The 21,918-nt window shown below is 37.6% G+C and overlaps 1 protein-coding gene across 1 annotated transcript; it reads left to right on the forward strand.

Annotated features, from left to right (window-relative positions):
• The first annotated feature begins 536 nt into the window (after window positions 1–536).
• On the forward strand, window positions 537–6,623 carry LOC146742770 (uncharacterized). The gene is made up of 5 exons (XM_085500703.1): window positions 537–547; window positions 1,104–2,779; window positions 2,975–3,096; window positions 3,301–3,990; window positions 6,546–6,623. The coding sequence occupies exons 1-5, from the start codon at window positions 537–539 to the stop codon at window positions 6,621–6,623; spliced, it is 2,577 nt and encodes an 858-aa protein (XP_085356829.1).
• The last annotated feature ends 15,295 nt before the right edge of the window (window positions 6,624–21,918 follow it).

Raw genomic sequence — 21,918 nt, forward strand, 5'->3', positions numbered from 1 at the left:
CAGACAAAGACTTTACTGCGGTTTGATATGCGTCACGGTCCTCCGTTGGCTCCGGTACGGCCAGCGTGTCAAACACATCACATGTTTCCTCACCAACATAGTGCAGTAACATTGCTTTCTTTTGAGCAGCAGCGGTTACATTCATTGCAGCAAACATGTTGTTTAATCGCTTGATATATTTTTCAAAGCGGGTGGGCGTTGTTTCTCGAGGTCGGAGATCAAATTCAGAGAAATTCGGTAGATTGATAGCCATATTTGTCAGCGTTGATACGATCGGTTGCGGTAAGGACAATGGCGTACAGTGACGTAGTGTCTATTGGCGGTAAATGTGAACTCAAACTGACAGCGTCCAACTTCATCAAATAATTGATGCGAATCGTTGCACAGGTACTCACTCAAGTTGCCAATGGTGGGTCGATTACTTCCTTATTCCGTCCATCCCATCCTCGTCGCCATTTGTAACGTCTGTATTGATAAATCAACTCGAGAAGCTCTGTTTTGGATAGACGTATATTTATTGACAACTGATGGCGGCCATGCCGTTCAGGTATCCCATAATGCTACAGAGTCATCACTATAGTAACATATCGTGTGATGTCAAAGGTCATGCATCAATAATGATATAGGACATTACAGATATGTATACATATAGAAGCTATCAACACCATGATAACTACTACATTCCACACACTGTGAATAACTTTACTAGACATTGGGACAATTATGGTGAGGACTATAAGGACTATCACTATGATAGGGAGACTGTGACATAGACAATAATGCAGGTGAAGGTAAACTGATTCTATATTACAACACATACTTTAATATCATAAATTCAAATTTAGAAGCTAAATTATACAAAAAAATGCAAAAAGAAGTTAAATAGAACAGTTAGGGTTATAGTGATCAAATCATGGTAGGCGCAATTAGGATTTTTTTATTTTTACTTTCTATACTAGAATGTGCATAACAAGAAAAAATAAATGTAGAACTGCAGGGAAGCGTAGTCTTAGTAATAGTGGTAGTCTAAAAGTAGCAAGTTGGAATATTCATGGCGTAGGGAATAAGTGTAGTGATTTAGATTTTTCTTCTTTTATTTCAAGATTTGATATTACTTGTTTACAAGAGACATGGCTAAAGGAAAGGAGTAAAATTACTTTAGATGGCTATAGTTATTTGAGGAGTGACAGAAAAAACAGTAAATTTGGTGGAGTTGCTATCCTCTTCAAAAGTCAACTACAAAAATATATTTCAAAATTAGAAGTTAAATCTAGTGAGTACTTATGGTGTAAAATTGATGGAAGAGTATTTGATAGTAATTTAGATCTTTATATATGTTCTGTTTATATTCCTCCAGAAAACTCAGTCATTCATAACAGACAAGACATTGATATTTTTGAAAAACTATCCCAGGATGTCATTAAGTATAGCAATATAGGGGAAGTTCTTCTAATGGGTGATTTTAACGCACGTACTGGGACCTTACCAGATCATATAATTAATGATAATAGTACCTATATGCCAATACCAGATAATTATGTTGATGATGAGTATAATAATAGGAACAATAAAGATCAGAAAGTCAATAGTTTTGGTAAAAAATTGTTAGAATTGAATAAAAATAACAATCTATTAATTCTGAATGGTCGAACACCGGGAGACTTATTAGGTAAATTTACATGCTATAATTTTGCTGGGGGTGCCAGTACAGTAGACTACGCCTTAGTATCCAAATCTTTCCTTTCAAATATCCAATATTTCAGAGTAAATGAGATTAATAATTTATCTGATCATTGTGCCATTTCACTAGCAATAACTACAAGGGATTTACTGTCATCAAATAACAATGAAATTCAATGTACACCTTTACCAGATAGATATTTATGGGATACTAAGTCAATTAAAAGATATCAGGATGCACTCCACAGCACAGAAATCATTAATAAGCTGGTGTCATTTAATTGTGAAAACAATAACATCCATAATTCAGTAACTGAACTTACAAACATTATTTGTAATGCTGCTGATAATTCACTGAAAAAAATTAAACACAAGATATCGAGTAGCAATAAAATGAAAAACACAAAAAGACAGAAGTGGTTTGATGATGATTGTTGGAATTTAAGAAAAAAATTCAGAGAAGCTGCCAAATTAGTGGAGAAATACCCAAAAGACTGCCATATACGTGGCCAATTCATGGTATTAAGAAAGAAATACAATAAAATCCTAAAAATTAAGAGAAAACAATATAAGCAAAATTTATGGGATTCAGTCACGTCGCAAGAAAGTAATCCAAAACAGTATTGGAAAAATTTCAAAATCTTTTCAAAGAATGATACTAGTATCAGTGCTAACAATGACATAATCCAAGCAGATGAGTGGTACAACCACTTTAAAAATCTAAATAACTTAAAAAATAGTCAAACCTGTAAATATGACAGTGATTTTCAAAATAAAATAATTAATGAAACTAGGGAGATGGAAACTAATAAAGAGATTAATAAGGAACTAAATGAACCAATTACCATAGGTGAATTTAAAGCTGCAGTCAAGAAATTAAAATTAAACAAATCTTCTGGTGAAGACAAAATAATTAATGAACTAATCAAGTATGGCCAGAACTATCTTATGGAACCAATTACTGCTGTTTTTAATAATGTTTTAAAGTCAGGAACATTTCCTAAGGGATGGAAGGGTAGCATTATTGTACCAATACACAAAAAGGGATCAAGATCAGACCCAGACAATTTCAGAGTAGTGGCTTTGTCCAGTTGCTTGGGTAAGCTATTCACTGCCACACTAAATAATAGATTAATAAAATATTTAGAGAAAAATAATTTATACTCTCCTTATCAATTCGGTTTCCGTAGAAATAGACGGACGACAGATTGTTTATTTATTCTAAAATCTATAGTAGATAAGTATATTCACTCAGAATATTCAAAAAGTAAAAAATTGTATGCATGCTTCGTAGACTATAAGAAGGCATTCGATAGCATGTGGCATGATGGATTATATTGGAAATTGCAAAAATATGGTATCACCGGAAATATTTACAACCTCATAAAAAATATGTATAGTGGGGTATCCTACAAGGTAAAAACTAGTAAAGGGCTCACAAATGAATTTGATTCATTTATGGGGGTAAAACAAGGCTGTAATATAAGTCCAACTTTATTTAGTTTATTCATTAATGACTTGCTGGAAAAAATAAAATCTGCAAATGGCACCCCCCCTGAACTAAACAGCCAAAAACTAAACTGCATTTTATTTGCTGATGACGTCCTAATATTATCACAGACCCAGGAAGGTATGCAGTGCAGCATAGATGCACTGGCAAAATACAGCAATTCTTGGAAACTATCAGTAAGCCTCAATAAAACTAAATTAATGGTATTCAATAAAAGAAATCATACATTAAATAAGAAGTCAGTGTTTTATGAGGGAAATGAAATTGCCACAGTAGATAGTTTTAATTACCTGGGTATAGTTTTCACGCTGAATGGAAAATTCAAAACTGCGTCCAATACTTTAAAAGAGAAAGCTATGAAAGCTATGTTTCCACTAAAGCAGTCTTTATTAACATTATCACATTATAAAATTAGCACAGCATTGAATTTATTTGATAAATTAATTGTACCAATCATTAATTATGGGTGTGAAGTATGGGGAGAAGAATCAGCAAAACATAGTAACATTATAGAAAGTGTACAGTTTGCATTCTGTAGATTTCTCTTAGGTGTCAGCAAAAATTCAACAAAAATTGCTATTCTTGGAGAGCTGGATAGATATCCATTGAACATCAAAATTGAAACACAAATGTTAAAATATTGGTTGAGACTAAAAGCCCCAGTAATTCCAAACATTGTAGCAACTGCCTTTATGGAAATAAACACTTGGAAATCAGGATGGGTAGAAAGAATAGAAGAGATAACTAAAAACAACAATCTTTCAGAATTATCAAAACAACATGAAAAAAAGATAGGGGAGGTACTCAGAGAAAATTATGTAAAAACATGGAGAAGGGAATTATTTAATGACAGCAGAATAAATGGAGCAACAAACAAACTAACTTCATACAGAAAATTTAAAACTACCTTCAATATAGAGAATTATTTAAATGATATAACAAATTTTAAATTAAGACGATTATTTTGCAAATTTAGAATTTCTGATCATAAACTACTCATTGAGACTGGCAGACAAAAGAAAATTCCTAGAAACGAAAGAATATGTAAACTCTGCACAGATGATAAAATTGAAGACGAGTACCATTTCTTAATAGGATGCAGTAAATATGACATACCCCGTAAAAAATTATTTAAATATATACAGGGCAAAAAATCTGACTTCTTGAAAATGAATGAAGACGAAAAATTTCGATTAATTATGACAAGCTTTGCAGGAATAGAAACTGCACAATTCATACATACAAGTATGAACTTAAGAGATGAAACATAGTGTCGCACCTCTCGTTTCTTTCCTCTGCTGTTGGTGTAGGGCCAGCTAGCTCTGGGACCCCACTGGTGAGAGTATACGATAGAATTTTATCTTCAGGGGCGATTCGTGGTGTCACGAGTCGGTATTCAAAAATGCTTTGATGGGTTGAGGTGATGACTCAAAACAGATACAGGACAGCACAGGAAGCAATAGGCTGACAACAAAATCTCAGTTACAAGTCAACATGAGCATTTAATAAATAAGGCAAAATATCAACAAAATGTGTTAAATTTCATACACAATAGTACACAAACATTGTATAAAAATGCACAGCAAAACTCAGCTCATAGCTAGATACTATGCAGCAGTCAATAATAACTATGTTGGCAATATAATATAACAATATAACAACTATCCAAGTTCAATATCACCGTAAATGCACTTCAACAAGCCTTGCACTGCTATAAGTACATAACACAGGTGACAATATAATGAGAAATACACACTAAAGGTACACAATAAATTGGCTATATTCAATAATATCAATGTAGGCAAGGTACACATAAATAGGCTATGTTCAGACTAGTAAACTTGCCACACTCGAATGAAATACAATTACTTTTGTGTCAATAAATAAAGGAAATCACACTATTTAGAATAGCGTGCAACCTGTTGCCACTCACTCACACATACGGGTAGTCTTGCTACGTATAATGTCAGCTGGCTAAAAGTGGAATCGATAAACGCAAAAGGAAATTCGCGCGGCACAGAAATATATTAAGAGAAACCCAACTAAACACAAATGGGTAAAATTTCCTCAAATACTGTCACCACCTAACACAAGTGACCCCAAATATTAGTACAACGTCTAAATGCAAGCAATAAGAAACAACAAACTGACATTTGAGCTAACAAGACACTGACGTCTCTCACGCGCATACACAGATACACACAGTGACAAATAAAAAAGGGGAAATAACCCAAGAAAAGTCTGAATAAACAGAAATAAGTGCACTGATAAATAACTCACAAGTCAATGTTCACTATTCGGTCTTTAGCTGCTTTTCCACGTCAGAACACATAAACGGCGATTTCCTGGGGGATTTCTGTCACAGCGAGGCAAAACAACAATATACGGCACCACAGGAACAGCAAGATTTCACACACTAGACTTCATACACACGTACTGTACATACGTTGCGCTGTATTACAACCAAGTCCGACTCAATTTCCTACAAGCACTTGTCGCAAACAATACAAATCATGTACTGCGCAGTGTTCGTGTCACGATAAGCCTGTCCAACACTCACTCTTCCCCACAGCCTTTCCGTTGCTACCCGTCCTTCCACTGTTTTTGTACCCGTTTCCCCCGTCCTCCCGCTGTTTCTCCTGTTTCCTCCTCCTCGCGATGTTCGTTCCTTCATTCTCGCGCTGTTCGTCCCTCTCGCTAAGTTCTGATCTAGCGTTGAAGCGTACTCAGCCCATTGCTATGCGCGAGTCACATCATTCATAACAACTTTGTACAGATTCCACTGTTTCCTACGAGGTTCGCCATGATCACATGACAGTGTTCTAGAAGTAAACAACCGATGATGGGCGAGACCATTCATGAAAACGGGGGATGTCACTATCACACAAGGTTGAGCACAGCATACAAACTTACAAACAATGTGGCAACAACTTACACAATCTCACAACAAGGGACAGGAAGCGACTGTTGCCCCAAAGTTTACAAGAGAAAACTATGGGTGCGACACTCTCCTCCTCCAAACCCAAGGTCGTCCCCGACCGCATTAATCTTTGACAAAAAAAGTCAAAGACCATCGATCGACAACTCTCACAGAGAAAACAACTTTGTTCTTCATCACCACTATCTTCTCATTTTGCCATTAACTAGTTATCTTCATGTCAACTTCATCTTCACACTGACGGCTAGACCTTTTGACTTAATTATATAAAAAAAACTAACAATATCTCCCCAACAGAAGCTAATTTACATACAACAAAAATGCAAATATCAACACCATATACTTCCAAGTGTGCTAAATTTGGTATTTTAAAGTAAAAGGAACTGGGACCCCCTTCTTCATCTTGCTTCTCCGAAGTTCCACTTCCATCTACTTCCAGAACATCCTTTATCCCATCTACTTCCAGAACATCCTTTATCCTCTTCTCTCACATAAAGAGCAGATGCCAAACGACAACTATGGTGTCTCAACTAGAAGCATGATGAGAGCCTTAGCCTTTGACTCACTGAGTAGTGACACCAAACCACTGACTCACTTGCGACAATACATTCCTATGACTAGATTCCAACACTGGCACATGCATGATGGATTCAGTTGCGCTTGGAACTACATCTCCAACTTTGGTCTTACGACATGCCTCCAATTCAGACATCAGCTTACAAACTTGCTTCTTACAGTCCTCAAGTTCACCTTTAATAACCGCATATTTCTCTGTCTCAGATGGCTTCGGCGCACCATCACACCGCTGTGTACTGGCTATAAACTCATCATACCCATATCTCACAGGTGGTCTAGGTGCTCTCTTTGATCTCCTCACACTCTGACCCACAAATGGTACATCACTGGCTAAATCTCCATCAGGTGCAGGTTCTTCAGCAGTGGGCTCCTCCCTACTACCACTTGACTGGATCAGACCAATCTCCTCAGTTTCACATGACAATGGTTCAGACTCGGCCATACCTCTACAAGCTTCAGATTCTGCCAGCTGGATTTGTCCTTCTGCTGCTTTATTGGGATAGTTCTCCCGGGCATGCACTCTATTTGGAACCACCACCCACTCGACTGAGTCAGAATCAGTTTCATCTCCATCACTAGAACTGCTGTCTTTCTGCCTTGAGCGGGTTCTCACTACTCTTTGCCTGGGTAACTTCTGTTTTGACTGACGCATGGGTCTATCAGGATACTGAACTGGCAAGGAGTGACACGGGAGCAACATATTACGATGTAGAGTTCTATGGTTACCACTACCCTCGGGTCGCAGTTCATACACAGGAATGTTTGGACTTGTCTGTCTAATGACTATGTAGGGTTCTTTCTCCCATCGGTCTGCAATCTTATGTTTTCCTCGCACCGACAAATTCCTGACCAAGACCCTATCTCCTGGTTCCAAATCAGCTGTTCTTGTGTGTTTATCATATCGCTTCTTATGTTGAGCTGCTTTCTTGTCTGCATGCTCAGATGCTAACTTGTATGCCTCTGCCAGACGCTTGCGTAGATGGACAGCATACTCTGCAGCGCTCTCTACAGCATCCTCCTTAGTCTCAAGCCCCAGGTACACATCAACAGGCAATTTGGGGTGCCTCCCATACATCAAAAAATATGGAGAGTACCCCGTAGCATCACTTCTCGTGCAATTGTAGGCATGCACAACTGGTCCAACATGTTGCCTCCAATTCTGTTTCTGTTCCTCAGTAAGTGAGCCTAACATTCCAAGCAATGTCTGATTGAATCGCTCACACTGTCCATTCCCTTGCGGATGATAAGGTGTTGTCCGAGACTTGATAACACCTGTCATTTCACACAGATGGCGTATCACTCCACTTTCAAAGTTGCGACCTTGATCTGAATGAAGCCTAGCCGGGAAACCATAGTGATTCATAAAATGATCTACAAGGGCTTCTGCAGTGACCTTTGCTGTCTGATTTCTTGTGGGGATAGCTAATGCATATCTAGTGAAGTGGTCAGTTGCAACCAATATATCTTTATATCCCCCTTTAGATGCTTCAAGTGTAAGATAGTCAATGCACAACAACTCCAGTGGCCGTGTAGTTTTGATACTAACCAATGGAACCTTGGTTCTCCCCTCAGCAGTCACCTTGCGTCTGATACAGTTGTCACAGGACTGTACTTTCTTTACTACATCACCTGCCATCTTTGGCCAATAAAACCTGGCTCTCATCAACTCAAGTGTCCTGTCTTGTCCCAGATGCCCAACATCATCATGCAGTGCTTCAAGGGCAGTGCCGCGAAACCTTTTTGGCAAGAACAACTGATACATCATATGGCCGTCAGCATCTTTCCTCTGTCTGTACAGAACGCCCTTCCTCACACACAGTCGACTCCACTCCTTGAGGGCATCTAGCACCTCAACAGACTCAGTTTCGCGTTCCCTCTTGTTGGGTTTATGTCCTCTCAGAAAAAGCTCATGCACTCTCCCAACGACTGGATCCTTTAATTGCTCTTCTCGCCACATCTCAGGTGTCATTTCTGGAAGTGTCCCTTGACATACGTCAACACTTGGTTCACCTAGTGCCAAAGGCACAGCCGTTGATGCAGCACCAATCACCTCTACACAGGGAATTGTGTCAGCCATTTGAGCTCGACAAACAGCTGATACTTCTTCAGATGTCATGACTTCACTATCACGTTTTGTAGGTGGGCACCAGTCTAACCAATGAGGTTTCTCCTTCCTGTCTGTTGAGTACCCCTGCTGCGGTCGACGTGACAAGGCATCAGCATCACCATTCAATTTTCCTGGTCTGTACTCAAGTGTGAAATCATGCTCTGCAAGACGCGCCAACCACCGATGCCCCGTGGCATCCAAACGTGCTGATGTCAGGATGTAGGTCAGAGGATTGTTGTCTGTGACCACTTTGAATTTGTTTCCATACAACACATCCCTAAATTTATCACTGACTGCCCATTTCAGTGCTAAAAACTCCAGCTTGTGAGCTGGATAATTCTTTTCACTCTTGGAAAGCCCCCTGCTGGCATATGCCACTACTCTCTTCACTCCGTCATGGTCTTGATACAGGGCCGCACCCAGTCCTATTTGACTAGCATCTGTGTGCAACTCAAATGGTTTCTCGTAGTCAATATAGGCCAACACTGGCGGTGTTGTTAGACGATCAATCAATATTTCAAAAGCAGCTTGACATTCCGCAGTCCATTTGAACTCAGGAAGTTCTTTTCTGCCACAATATTTCTTCTTATTGTTCTTTCTTACATACAAACCCACGGTCAGTTCATTCAGTGGTTTTGCTATCTTTGCAAAATCCTTTACATAGCGACGATAATACCCAGCAACTCCCAAGAAAGTCTTCACTTCCTTGGCACTTCGTGGAACTGGCCACATACGCAGGGCTTCTGTTTTGGCAGGGTCTGTGCGTACTCCATCTTTAGAAACAATGTGTCCTAAGTATCTCACTTCCTGTCTGAAGAACTGGCACTTTTTGGCAGTGACCTTCAACCCATTGTCACGCAGCTTCTTCAGCACTTCTCCTAGCCTCTCAAGGTTTTCACGAAATGAAACAGAGTAGACAATCACATCATCCTGATAAACCAAACAGGTCTTAATGGCTAAGTCGCCTAGACATCTCTCCATAACTCTCTGAAATGAGCTGGCACTACCAGAGAGCCCCATAGGAAGCCTATTGCACTCATAGTGACCAACTGGTGTCACAAAAGCAGTCTTCTCTATGTCACGTTCATCCATGCTCATTTGCCAGTACCCACTCTTCAAGTCTATGGTTGAGAACCACTCTGCTCCCTTCAATGCGTCCATGCTTTCCTCTATTCTGGGCAGTGCATAGGCATCTCGGATGGTTTTCGAGTTCAATTTGCGATAGTCGATGCAGAGTCGCTTACTCCCATCCTTCTTCGCAACCAACACAATGGGAGCAGCATAAGGGCTGTTTGATTCTCTGATGATTCCACCATCTAGCATCCCCTGGAGGATTCTCTTTAGCTCACTGTACATTGAAGGTGGCACCCTCCTGTGTCTCTCTCTAACTGGAATATCATCAGTAAGACGTATCCGATGTTTCACTAAATCACACTTGCCTAGATCATTTTCATGCTTAGAGAAGGAATCAACATGATCTCTGAAAAAGTTCTCAGCCATCTTCAACTCGTGCTCATCAATAGGTGCACCATGCAGATCAAACTGGACTCCATCTATTTCTAAACAATGTGGTTCATTGTCAGCAAAATCTGTCCCAGAAAAATGTGACTTCTCCCCAGTACTACTCACTTCAATCACTGCGGTTGCTCTCCCAATCACACATCCTGGCTTGACAGTGATACTTTTCAGTGAAGTGTTAGATATTCTCACTGGAACCCTTGACTTCTTTCCCTCACATTCCAACACAGCTACTGCAGGCTCTGCTTCTATGGGCGCCCATGAGTTTCCAGTTGGCTCTACAGCCACCACATATCTGTCCCTTCTAGTGCCACCTTTAACCTTGCCCCATATGATTTGGCAGTCATCAGGACGAATCATCACTGGCTTGTTTATATCAGCCCTCACTTCTCCTACTTGACCTTTCGGCCCTAGGAACTTGTCTCGTGCATCCAAGTCACGCTGCACCAGTCTAGCCGCTGTTGACCTCATGTATCTAGCAGCACCACTGTATCCATGACCACTGCCACTGTTTTCATATGAGCGGTGACATTGATCTAAGACATTTGTGCCAATGGTCACAGGAGTCTTTAGAGTGTAGTCATTGTCTGGCACAACGAGAGCTACTGCATCATGATTCTCTGTTCTACCAAACACCCTAGCTGGAAACTTGACAGTCACCTCAATGTGCCCCAGAAAAGGTACTTCTTGGCCACCAGCACCAGTAACAATAAAATCCTCCTCCATTCTCAGCATTGGGCAAGACTTAAGGTGCTCCTTATAAAAACGTTGCCCAACTGTTGTCACTTGTGAACCAGTGTCCATCAAACATTTGCTTTGTTTGCCCTCAATAAAGACAGTCTCCTCACGGGCAGATCCAACCATTCTGTTCCACACCACAGACTGCAGCATCATTGGCTTGCCTCCATCTTGAGCCATGTGTGCATCTTCTGAAGAACAAGGTTTTGCATTGGGCTTCCCAGACCTCCTGTGTCCTCTAGATATTCTACTTGTTGCACAGCGAGAACCTGATCTCCCACCAGACCCATCCTTCTCTTTGTCCTTTCTTTCAGGGCAGTTTCTGGCTATGTGGCCAAATTTATCACACTCACGGCACTGTATGTTCCGTTTATCACACTTTATCTTGCGTGGACAATCTCTTGAGTAGTGTCCAACCTCTCCACACGAGTAGCATGCATTGCCTCGAGGCTTGGTGTCAGCGCCTCTGATTGGTTGCTCTTTGTCTGCAACCTCACACTGCTTCAGTCGGGTTTCAACTGCCTCAATGCGAGCCACCAATGACTCAAGTGGTGTCAGCACTTTCTGTAATGCTTTGACATGTGCAGAACCAGCTGGACTATCCTCATCGCACACATCCTCACCAGACAATTGTTGCGATTTGGCACCAATCAAACGCTTTGGCTTGGCCAAAGCCTGAACCTGTTCTCTCACTTCTTGCTCAGCTTCTCGGGTCACACGCAACAACTCATCGTAAGTGCTGGCCCCATGGTAGCCATGGCGAGCTATGGACTTCACTTTTGCATCAGAAATGTTGCGCCAGAACACTGTTCTCAATGTCTTGTCTAACTGACTAGAGTCAATGCCACCCCGCTTCCTAACAGTCTCCAATGCAAGTTCCAATCGGTTCCCATACTCAACTATGGATTCACTCTCCTTCTGCTGACTGTTACTGTAGAACTGGGCCAGCAGGGTCTCTCCAGTCTCAACTTCGCCAAACCTGCCTTCTAACTTCGCTATGATCTCATCAGCGGTTACACCCATGTCCATATACATCACCAATCGAGCTGCACTACCATGTAGAGAGGCTCGAATAGCTTGTAGCACTATCTCTGGAACCTGCCAGTTTGTTTCCCGCAGTAGTTGAGCTTCATACTTCCATACCTCAAAGACTACATCTCCTTTTCGACCAGGGTCACCTGAGAATGAAGACAACCTAGGCCTCTGCTGCACATATGTCGGCCTAGTCCACTCACGCTTACCATAGTGCTCAGGTTGAACTTCTGGTGCTCTCACAGGAAGGCTATCACCAAACCCTCTACTCCTGATCTTGCCTGCATTGTCCATCTGGACACCACGTTCAGACAGGAACAGGTTCTCTGACTCTCGCTGACGCAGTCGCTCATTACTCTCTCTCAGCTCCTGTACCAACTTACGTGACCGCTCAATCTCTTCTTCTAACTCACGTTGATGAGCCACAGTATGCAACTCAGACACTCCTGAAGCAGGAGTTCCATCAAGTTTAGGAACTTCGTCATCACTGCCACTAGAAGCCATGTCTACTGATTGCTGAACCACTGGTTACTGAGCCAAAAAAACAAGCCGCAAGGGACCACAATTGAAACCTCCACTGTACAAAGTATATCACAAATCAAAGCGTCACCGACACGTACTTCGTAATCGTAACACGCCGCCCCACGTTGGGCGCCACTGTCACACCTCTCGTTTCTTTCCTCTGCTGTTGGTGTAGGGCCAGCTAGCTCTGGGACCCCACTGGTGAGAGTATACGATAGAATTTTATCTTCAGGGGCGATTCGTGGTGTCACGAGTCGGTATTCAAAAATGCTTTGATGGGTTGAGGTGATGACTCAAAACAGATACAGGACAGCACAGGAAGCAATAGGCTGACAACAAAATCTCAGTTACAAGTCAACATGAGCATTTAATAAATAAGGCAAAATATCAACAAAATGTGTTAAATTTCATACACAATAGTACACAAACATTGTATAAAAATGCACAGCAAAACTCAGCTCATAGCTAGATACTATGCAGCAGTCAATAATAACTATGTTGGCAATATAATATAACAATATAACAACTATCCAAGTTCAATATCACCGTAAATGCACTTCAACAAGCCTTGCACTGCTATAAGTACATAACACAGGTGACAATATAATGAGAAATACACACTAAAGGTACACAATAAATTGGCTATATTCAATAATATCAATGTAGGCAAGGTACACATAAATAGGCTATGTTCAGACTAGTAAACTTGCCACACTCGAATGAAATACAATTACTTTTGTGTCAATAAATAAAGGAAATCACACTATTTAGAATAGCGTGCAACCTGTTGCCACTCACTCACACATACGGGTAGTCTTGCTACGTATAATGTCAGCTGGCTAAAAGTGGAATCGATAAACGCAAAAGGAAATTCGCGCGGCACAGAAATATATTAAGAGAAACCCAACTAAACACAAATGGGTAAAATTTCCTCAAATACTGTCACCACCTAACACAAGTGACCCCAAATATTAGTACAACGTCTAAATGCAAGCAATAAGAAACAACAAACTGACATTTGAGCTAACAAGACACTGACGTCTCTCACGCGCATACACAGATACACACAGTGACAAATAAAAAAGGGGAAATAACCCAAGAAAAGTCTGAATAAACAGAAATAAGTGCACTGATAAATAACTCACAAGTCAATGTTCACTATTCGGTCTTTAGCTGCTTTTCCACGTCAGAACACATAAACGGCGATTTCCTGGGGGATTTCTGTCACAGCGAGGCAAAACAACAATATACGGCACCACAGGAACAGCAAGATTTCACACACTAGACTTCATACACACGTACTGTACATACGTTGCGCTGTATTACAACCAAGTCCGACTCAATTTCCTACAAGCACTTGTCGCAAACAATACAAATCATGTACTGCGCAGTGTTCGTGTCACGATAAGCCTGTCCAACACTCACTCTTCCCCACAGCCTTTCCGTTGCTACCCGTCCTTCCACTGTTTTTGTACCCGTTTCCCCCGTCCTCCCGCTGTTTCTCCTGTTTCCTCCTCCTCGCGATGTTCGTTCCTTCATTCTCGCGCTGTTCGTCCCTCTCGCTAAGTTCTGATCTAGCGTTGAAGCGTACTCAGCCCATTGCTATGCGCGAGTCACATCATTCATAACAACTTTGTACAGATTCCACTGTTTCCTACGAGGTTCGCCATGATCACATGACAGTGTTCTAGAAGTAAACAACCGATGATGGGCGAGACCATTCATGAAAACGGGGGATGTCACTATCACACAAGGTTGAGCACAGCATACAAACTTACAAACAATGTGGCAACAACTTACACAATCTCACAACAAGGGACAGGAAGCGACTGTTGCCCCAAAGTTTACAAGAGAAAACTATGGGTGCGACAATAGCAACTCCATCAAATTAGTCTGCAGGTAGTTTTAATGCAATGGCATATTTAGTAGCTTAGTAGTTTTATTGTTATACTAATTTTCATGTATTTTTTCCTCCATTCTTAGTTACATGTATTCAATGTTTTAATCGTGATTCTGGTGGATTGAACTGTACTTCCGTCTTGCTTTGTACTAAACAATAACATTAGCTTATGTTTAATGTGCTATTTGTGATATTAGTTGTGTGAAGTATTATTTCTGTTTTTGTTTTACAACCATAAAATTACTCTCTGTAGTAGATTTTCGTGTTGAATAAAATTATTATTATTATTACTTCCAAAACCAGTTGAGCGAAGCTAACCAAGTTGTAAATTTGCTGTGGTTCATAGCCAGTCTTGTGTTTGGTTCTTGACAAATTCTGAATAAGGCCACGCTTTGCTTTCTGAATTGTTTCTAAATGAAGTCAATTTGTGTAGTTTTCTTGATATATTCTACCGATATCGTTAAAATAAAGGTCATGTATTTGGCGAAATTTCAAAGGGCAACTAATATTTGAGGTTATATTTTTCAAGCAAGTATTTTATATAGATTTTATTGAACAACCACAGAGAGCCCAGGAACTATAATCAACTGTAATACGCAGTCTGTATGAGCGGGGGGGGGGGGGGGGGGTATCGGCTGGTATCTAGTGTAAGAAATTTCTTACACTAGATACCAGCCGATACTTCCCCCCCCCCCCCCCGCGCGCACATAGAGACTGCGTACTACAGTTGATTATAGTTCCTGGGCTCCCTGTGGGACAACCAGTTTAAACAATATGGGTTCCCTGGAGACTTTCTCCCCTGTCTATTTCTTACACTAGATACCAGACAAAATTTGAGTCAATTTTCAGTTTTACTCAAAATATTTAGCTATTTGTCCCGATTTTCTGACGGAAAGTGGAGACTATAATCAGGACTATTTTGTGAATTTGTGATGAAAAGAGGGCCCGAGACTGGCAGTGATCAGGTTAAGAATTGACCTGGAGTCCGGATAAGTCGGACAAAATTTGGTTAAATTTGTGCGCTTCTCCCCTTTGGAGATTGTGCACAAAAATATTCCATTGTTGTGGGAAATGGTGGGGTTGTTCTGGAGATCGATCCTAGCCCGAGGTAGGTAAACTTACCTGCAGACTCGGTCCCAGTCTCTTGCTGCTGAACTGTTGCAACAGGCAAGCGAATGCGGAATGCCGTCCGACGATCAAGGTGCTGAATTTGTTCGAGTTACAAAAATGGCCACGCCCATATTTCAGAAACCACACCCACTTTTGCGAAACCACGTATGAATATTTGAACAACTTCCTTAGAAAATCTCGTTCGTCGCTAAAATACCCTGATGAGACAACCAATCAGAGATGATGAACTATGTCGTTTTCCTGCAAGCCAATTTCTATTTTCAGTGTCCTCGCTGCAAGGATCTCTGGGAAGGAGAATGAGTTTAACCATGGCTATATATAAAGCCTTTTCTGATTGGTTATTGGAGTTCGCAAGCGCTGAACGAGATCTTCCCATCGAAATTGTTCGGATCTTTGGGTTTCGTGATCAAACAATTACAAAAATAACTGATTTATTAGTATTACCACCCAGTAATACAATTGTAATCGATTTACTTCCATCACCACCTAGTAATACAATTGTAACTGATTTATTAGTATTATCACCCAGTAATACAATTGTAACTGATGTATTAGTATTACCACCCAGTAATACAATTGTAACTGATTTATTAGTATTACCACTGAGTAATACAATTGTAATCGATTTATTAGTATTACCACCCAGCAATACAATTGTAACTGATGTATTAGTATTACCACTCAGTAATACAATTATAATCGATTTACTTTCATCACCACCTAGTAATACAATTGTAAATTGTAATCGATTTACTTCCATCACCACTAGTAATACAATTGTAACTGATTTATTAGTATTATCACTCAGTAATACAATTGTAATCGATTTACTTTCATCACCACCTAATAGTACAATTGTAACTGATTTATTAGTATTACCACCCAGTAATACAATTGTAACTGATTTATTAGTATTACCACCCAGTAATACAATTGTAATCGATTTACTTCCATCACCACCCAGTAATACAATTGTAACTGATTTTTTAGTATTACCACCCAGTAATACAATTGTAATCGATTTACTTCCATCACCACCTAGTAATACAATTGTAACTGATTTATTAGTATTATCACCCAGTAATACAATTGTAATCAATTTAGTTTCATCACCACCTAGTAATACAGCTGATTTATTAGTATTATCACCCAGTAATACAATTGTAACTGATTTATTAGTATTACCACTCAGTAATACAATTGTAATCGATTTACTTCCATCACCACCTAGTAATACAATTGTAACTGATTTATTAGTATTATCACCCAGTAATACAATTGTAATCGATTTAGTTTCATCACCACCTAGTAATACAATTGTAACTGATTTATTAGTATTACCACCCAGTAATACAATTGAAATTGATTTATTAGTATTACCACCCAGTAATACAATTGTAATCGATTTACTTCCATCACCACCTAGTAATACAATTGTAACTGATTTATTAGTATTATCACCCAGTAATACAATTGTAATCGATTTAGTTTCATCACCACCTAGTAATACATTTGTAACTGATTTATTAGTATTACCACCCAGTAATACAATTGTAATAGATTTACTTCCATCACCACCTAGTAATACAATTGTAACTGGTTTATTAGTATTATCACTCAGTTCTACAATTGTAATCGATTTAATTTCATTGCCACCTAGTAATACAATTGTTACTGATTTATTAGTATTATCACTCTGTTCTACAATTGTAATCGATTTAATTTCATTGCCACCTAGTAATACAATTGTAACTGATTTATTAGTATTATCACCCAGTAATACAATTGTAATCGATTTAATTTCATTGCTACCTAGTAATACAATTGTAACTGATTTATTAGTATTACCACTCAGTAATACAATTGTAATCGATTTACTTACATCACCACCTAGTAGTACAATTGTAACTGATTTATTAGTATTACCACCCAGTAATACAATTGTAACTGATTTATTAGTATTACCACCCAGTAATACAATTGTAATCGATTTACTTCCATCACCACCTAGTAATACAATTGTAACTGATTTATTAGTATTATCACCCAGTAATACAATTGTAATCGATTTAGTTTCATCACCACCTAGTAATACAGCTGATTTATTAGTATTACCACCCAGTAATACAATTGTAACTGATTTATTAGTATTACCACTCAGTAATACAATTGTAATCGATTTACTTTTATCACCACCTAGTAATACAATTGTAACTGATTTATTAGTATTATCACCCAGTAATACAATTGTAATCGATTTAGTTTCATCACCACCTAGTAATACAATTGTAACTGATTTATTAGTATTACCACCCAGTAATACAATTGAAATTGATTTATTAGTATTACCACCCAGTAATACAATTGTAATCGATTTACTTCCATCACCACCTAGTAATACAATTGTAACTGATTTATTAGTATTATCACCCAGTAATACAATTGTAATCGATTTAGTTTCATCACCACCTAGTAATACATTTGTAACTGATTTATTAGTATTACCACCCAGTAATACAATTGTAATCGATTTACTTCCATCACCACCTAGTAATACAATTGTAACTGGTTTATTAGTATTATCACTCTGTTCTACAATTGTAATCGATTTAATTTCATTGCTACCTAGTAATACAATTGTAACTGATTTATTAGTATTATCACTCAGTTCTACAATTGTAATCGATTTAATTTCATTGCCACGTAGTAATACAATTGTAACTGATTTATTAGTATTATCACCCAGTAATACAATTGTAATCGATTTAGTTTCATCACCACCTAGTAATACATTTGTAATTGATTTATTAGTATTACCACCCAGTAATCCAATTGTAATCGATTTACTTCCATCACCACCTAGTAATACAATTGTAACTGGTTTATTAGTATTATCACTCAGTTCTACAATTGTAATCGGTTTAATTTCATTGCCACCTAGTAATACAATTGTTACTGATTTATTAGAATTATCACCCAGTAATCCAATTGTAATCGATTTACTTCCATCACCACCCAGTAATACAATTGTAACTGATTTATTAGTATTACCACTCAGTAATACAATTGTAATCGATTTACTTCCATCACCACCTAGTAGTACAATTGTAACTGATTTATTAGTATTACCACCCAGTAATACAATTGTAACTGATTTATTAGTATTACCACCCAGTAATACAATTGTAATGGATTTACTTCCATCACCACCTAGTAATACAATTGTAACTGATTTATTAGTATTATCACCCATTAATACAATTGTAATCGATTTAGTTTCATCACCACCTAGTAATACAGCTGATTTATTAGTATTACCACCCAGTAATACAATTGTAACTGATTTATTAGTATTACCACTCAGTAATACAATTGTAATCGATTTACTTTTATCACCACCTAGTAATACAATTGTAACTGATTTATTAGTATTATCACCCAGTAATACAATTGTAATCGATTTAGTTTCATCACCACCTAGTAATACAATTGTAACTGATTTATTAGTATTACCACCCAGTAATATAATTGAAATTGATTTATTAGTATTACCACCCAGTAATACAATTGTAATCGATTTACTTCCATCACCACCTAGTAATACAATTGTAACTGATTTATTAGTATTATCACCCAGTAATACAATTGTAATCGATTTAGTTTCATCACCACCTAGTAATACATTTGTAACTGATTTATTAGTATTACCACCCAGTAATACAATTGTAATCGATTTACTTCCATCACCACCTAGTAATACAATTGTAACTGATTTATTAGTATTATCACCCAGTAATACAATTGTAATCGATTTAGTTTCATCACCACCTAGTAATACATTTGTAACTGATTTATTAGTATTACCACCCAGTAATACAATTGTAATCGATTTACTTCCATCGCCACCTAGTAATACAATTGTAACTGGTTTATTAGTATTATCACTCTGTTCTACAATTGTAATCGATTTAATTTCATTGCTACCTAGTAATACAATTGTAACTGATTTATTAGTATTATCACTCAGTTCTACAATTGTAATCGATTTAATTTCATTGCCACGTAGTAATACAATTGTAACTGATTTATTAGTATTATCACCCAGTAATACAATTGTAATCGATTTAGTTTCATCACCACCTAGTAATACATTTGTAATTGATTTATTAGTATTACCACCCAGTAATCCAATTGTAATCGATTTACTTCCATCACCACCTAGTAATACAATTGTAACTGGTTTATTAGTATTATCACTCAGTTCTACAATTGTAATCGGTTTAATTTCATTGCCACCTAGTAATACAATTGTTACTGATTTATTAGAATTATCACCCAGTAATACAATTGTAATCGATTTACTTCCATCACCACCTAGTAATACAATTGTAACTGGTTTATTAGTATTATCACTCAGTTCTACAATTGTAATCGATTTAATTTCATTGCCACCTAGTAATACAATTGTTACTGATTTATTAGTATTATCACCAAGTAATACAATTGTAACTGATTTATTAGTATTACCACTCAGTTCTACAATTGTAATCGATTTAGTTTCATCACCACCTAGGAATACAATTGTAACTGATTTATTAGTATTACCACCCAGTAATACAATTGTAACTGATTTATTAGTATTATCACCCAGTAATACAATTGTAATCGATTTACTTCCATCACCACCTAGTAATACAATTGTAACTGGTTTAGTAGTATTATCACTCTGTTCTAAAATTGTAATCGATTTAATTTCATTGCCACCTAGTAATACAATTGTTACTGATTTATTAGTATTAACACTCAGTTCTACAATTGTAATCGATTTACTACCATTACCACCTAGTAATACAATTGTAACTGATTTATTATTATTATCACCCTGTAATACAATTGTAATCGATTTAGTTTCATCACCACCTAGTAATACATTTGTAAGTGATTTATTAATATTACTACCCAGTAATACAATTGTAACTGATTTATTAGTATTACCACCCAGTAATACAATTGTAATCGATTTACTTCCATCACCACCTAGTAATACAATTGTAACTGGTTTATTAGTATTATCACTCAGTTCTGCAATTGTAATCGATTTAATTTCATTGCCACCTAGTAATACAATTGTTACTGATTTATTAGTATTATCACCCAGTAATACAATTGTAATCGATTTAGTTTCATCACCACCTAGTAATACAATTGTAACTGATTTATTAGTATTACCACCCAGTAATACAATTGTAACTGATTTATTAGTATTACCACTCAGTTCTACAATTGTAATCGATTTAGTTTCATCACCACCTAGGAATACAATTGTAACTGATTTATTAGTATTACCACCCAGTAATACAATTGTAACTGATTTATTAGTATTATCACCCAGTAATACAATTGTAATCGATTTACTTCCATTACCACCTAGTAATACAATTGTAACTGGTTTAGTAGTATTATCACTCTGTTCTACAATTGTAATCGATTTAATTTCATTGCCACCTAGTAATACAATTGTTACTGATTTATTAGTATTAACACTCAGTTCTACAATTGTAATCGATTTACTACCATTACCACCTAGTAATACAATTGTAACTGATTTATTATTATTATCACCCTGTAATACAATTGTAATCGATATAGTTTCATCACCACCTAGTAATACATTTGTAACTGATTTATTAATATTACTACCCAGTAATACAATTGTAACTGATTTATTAGTATTACCACCCAGTAATACAATTGTAATCGATTTACTTCCATCACCACCTAGTAATACAATTGTAACTGGTTTATTAGTATTATCACCCAGTAATACAATTGTAATCGATTTACTTCCATCACCACCTAGTAATACAATTGTAACTGGTTTAGTAGTATTATCACTCAGTTCTACAATTGTAATCGATTTAGTTTCATTGCCACCTAGTAATACAATTGTTACTGATTTATTAGTATTACCACCAGTAATACAATTGTAATCGATTTAGTTTCATCACCACCACCTAGTAATACATTTGTAACTGATGTATTGGTATTACACCCAGTAATACAATTGTAATCAATTTAGTTTCATCACCACCTAGTAATACATTTGTAACTGATTTATTAGTATTACCACCCAGTAATACAATTGTAATCGATTTAGTTTCATCACCACCTAGTAATACATTCGTAACTGATATATTAGTATTATCACCCAGTAATACAATTGTAATCGATTTACTTCCATCACCACTAGTAATACAATTGTTACT

This window comes from Saccoglossus kowalevskii, chromosome 6 (genome assembly GCF_978046115.1).
Source record: "Saccoglossus kowalevskii chromosome 6, keSacKowa6.1, whole genome shotgun sequence".
NCBI lineage: Eukaryota > Metazoa > Hemichordata > Enteropneusta > Harrimaniidae > Saccoglossus > Saccoglossus kowalevskii.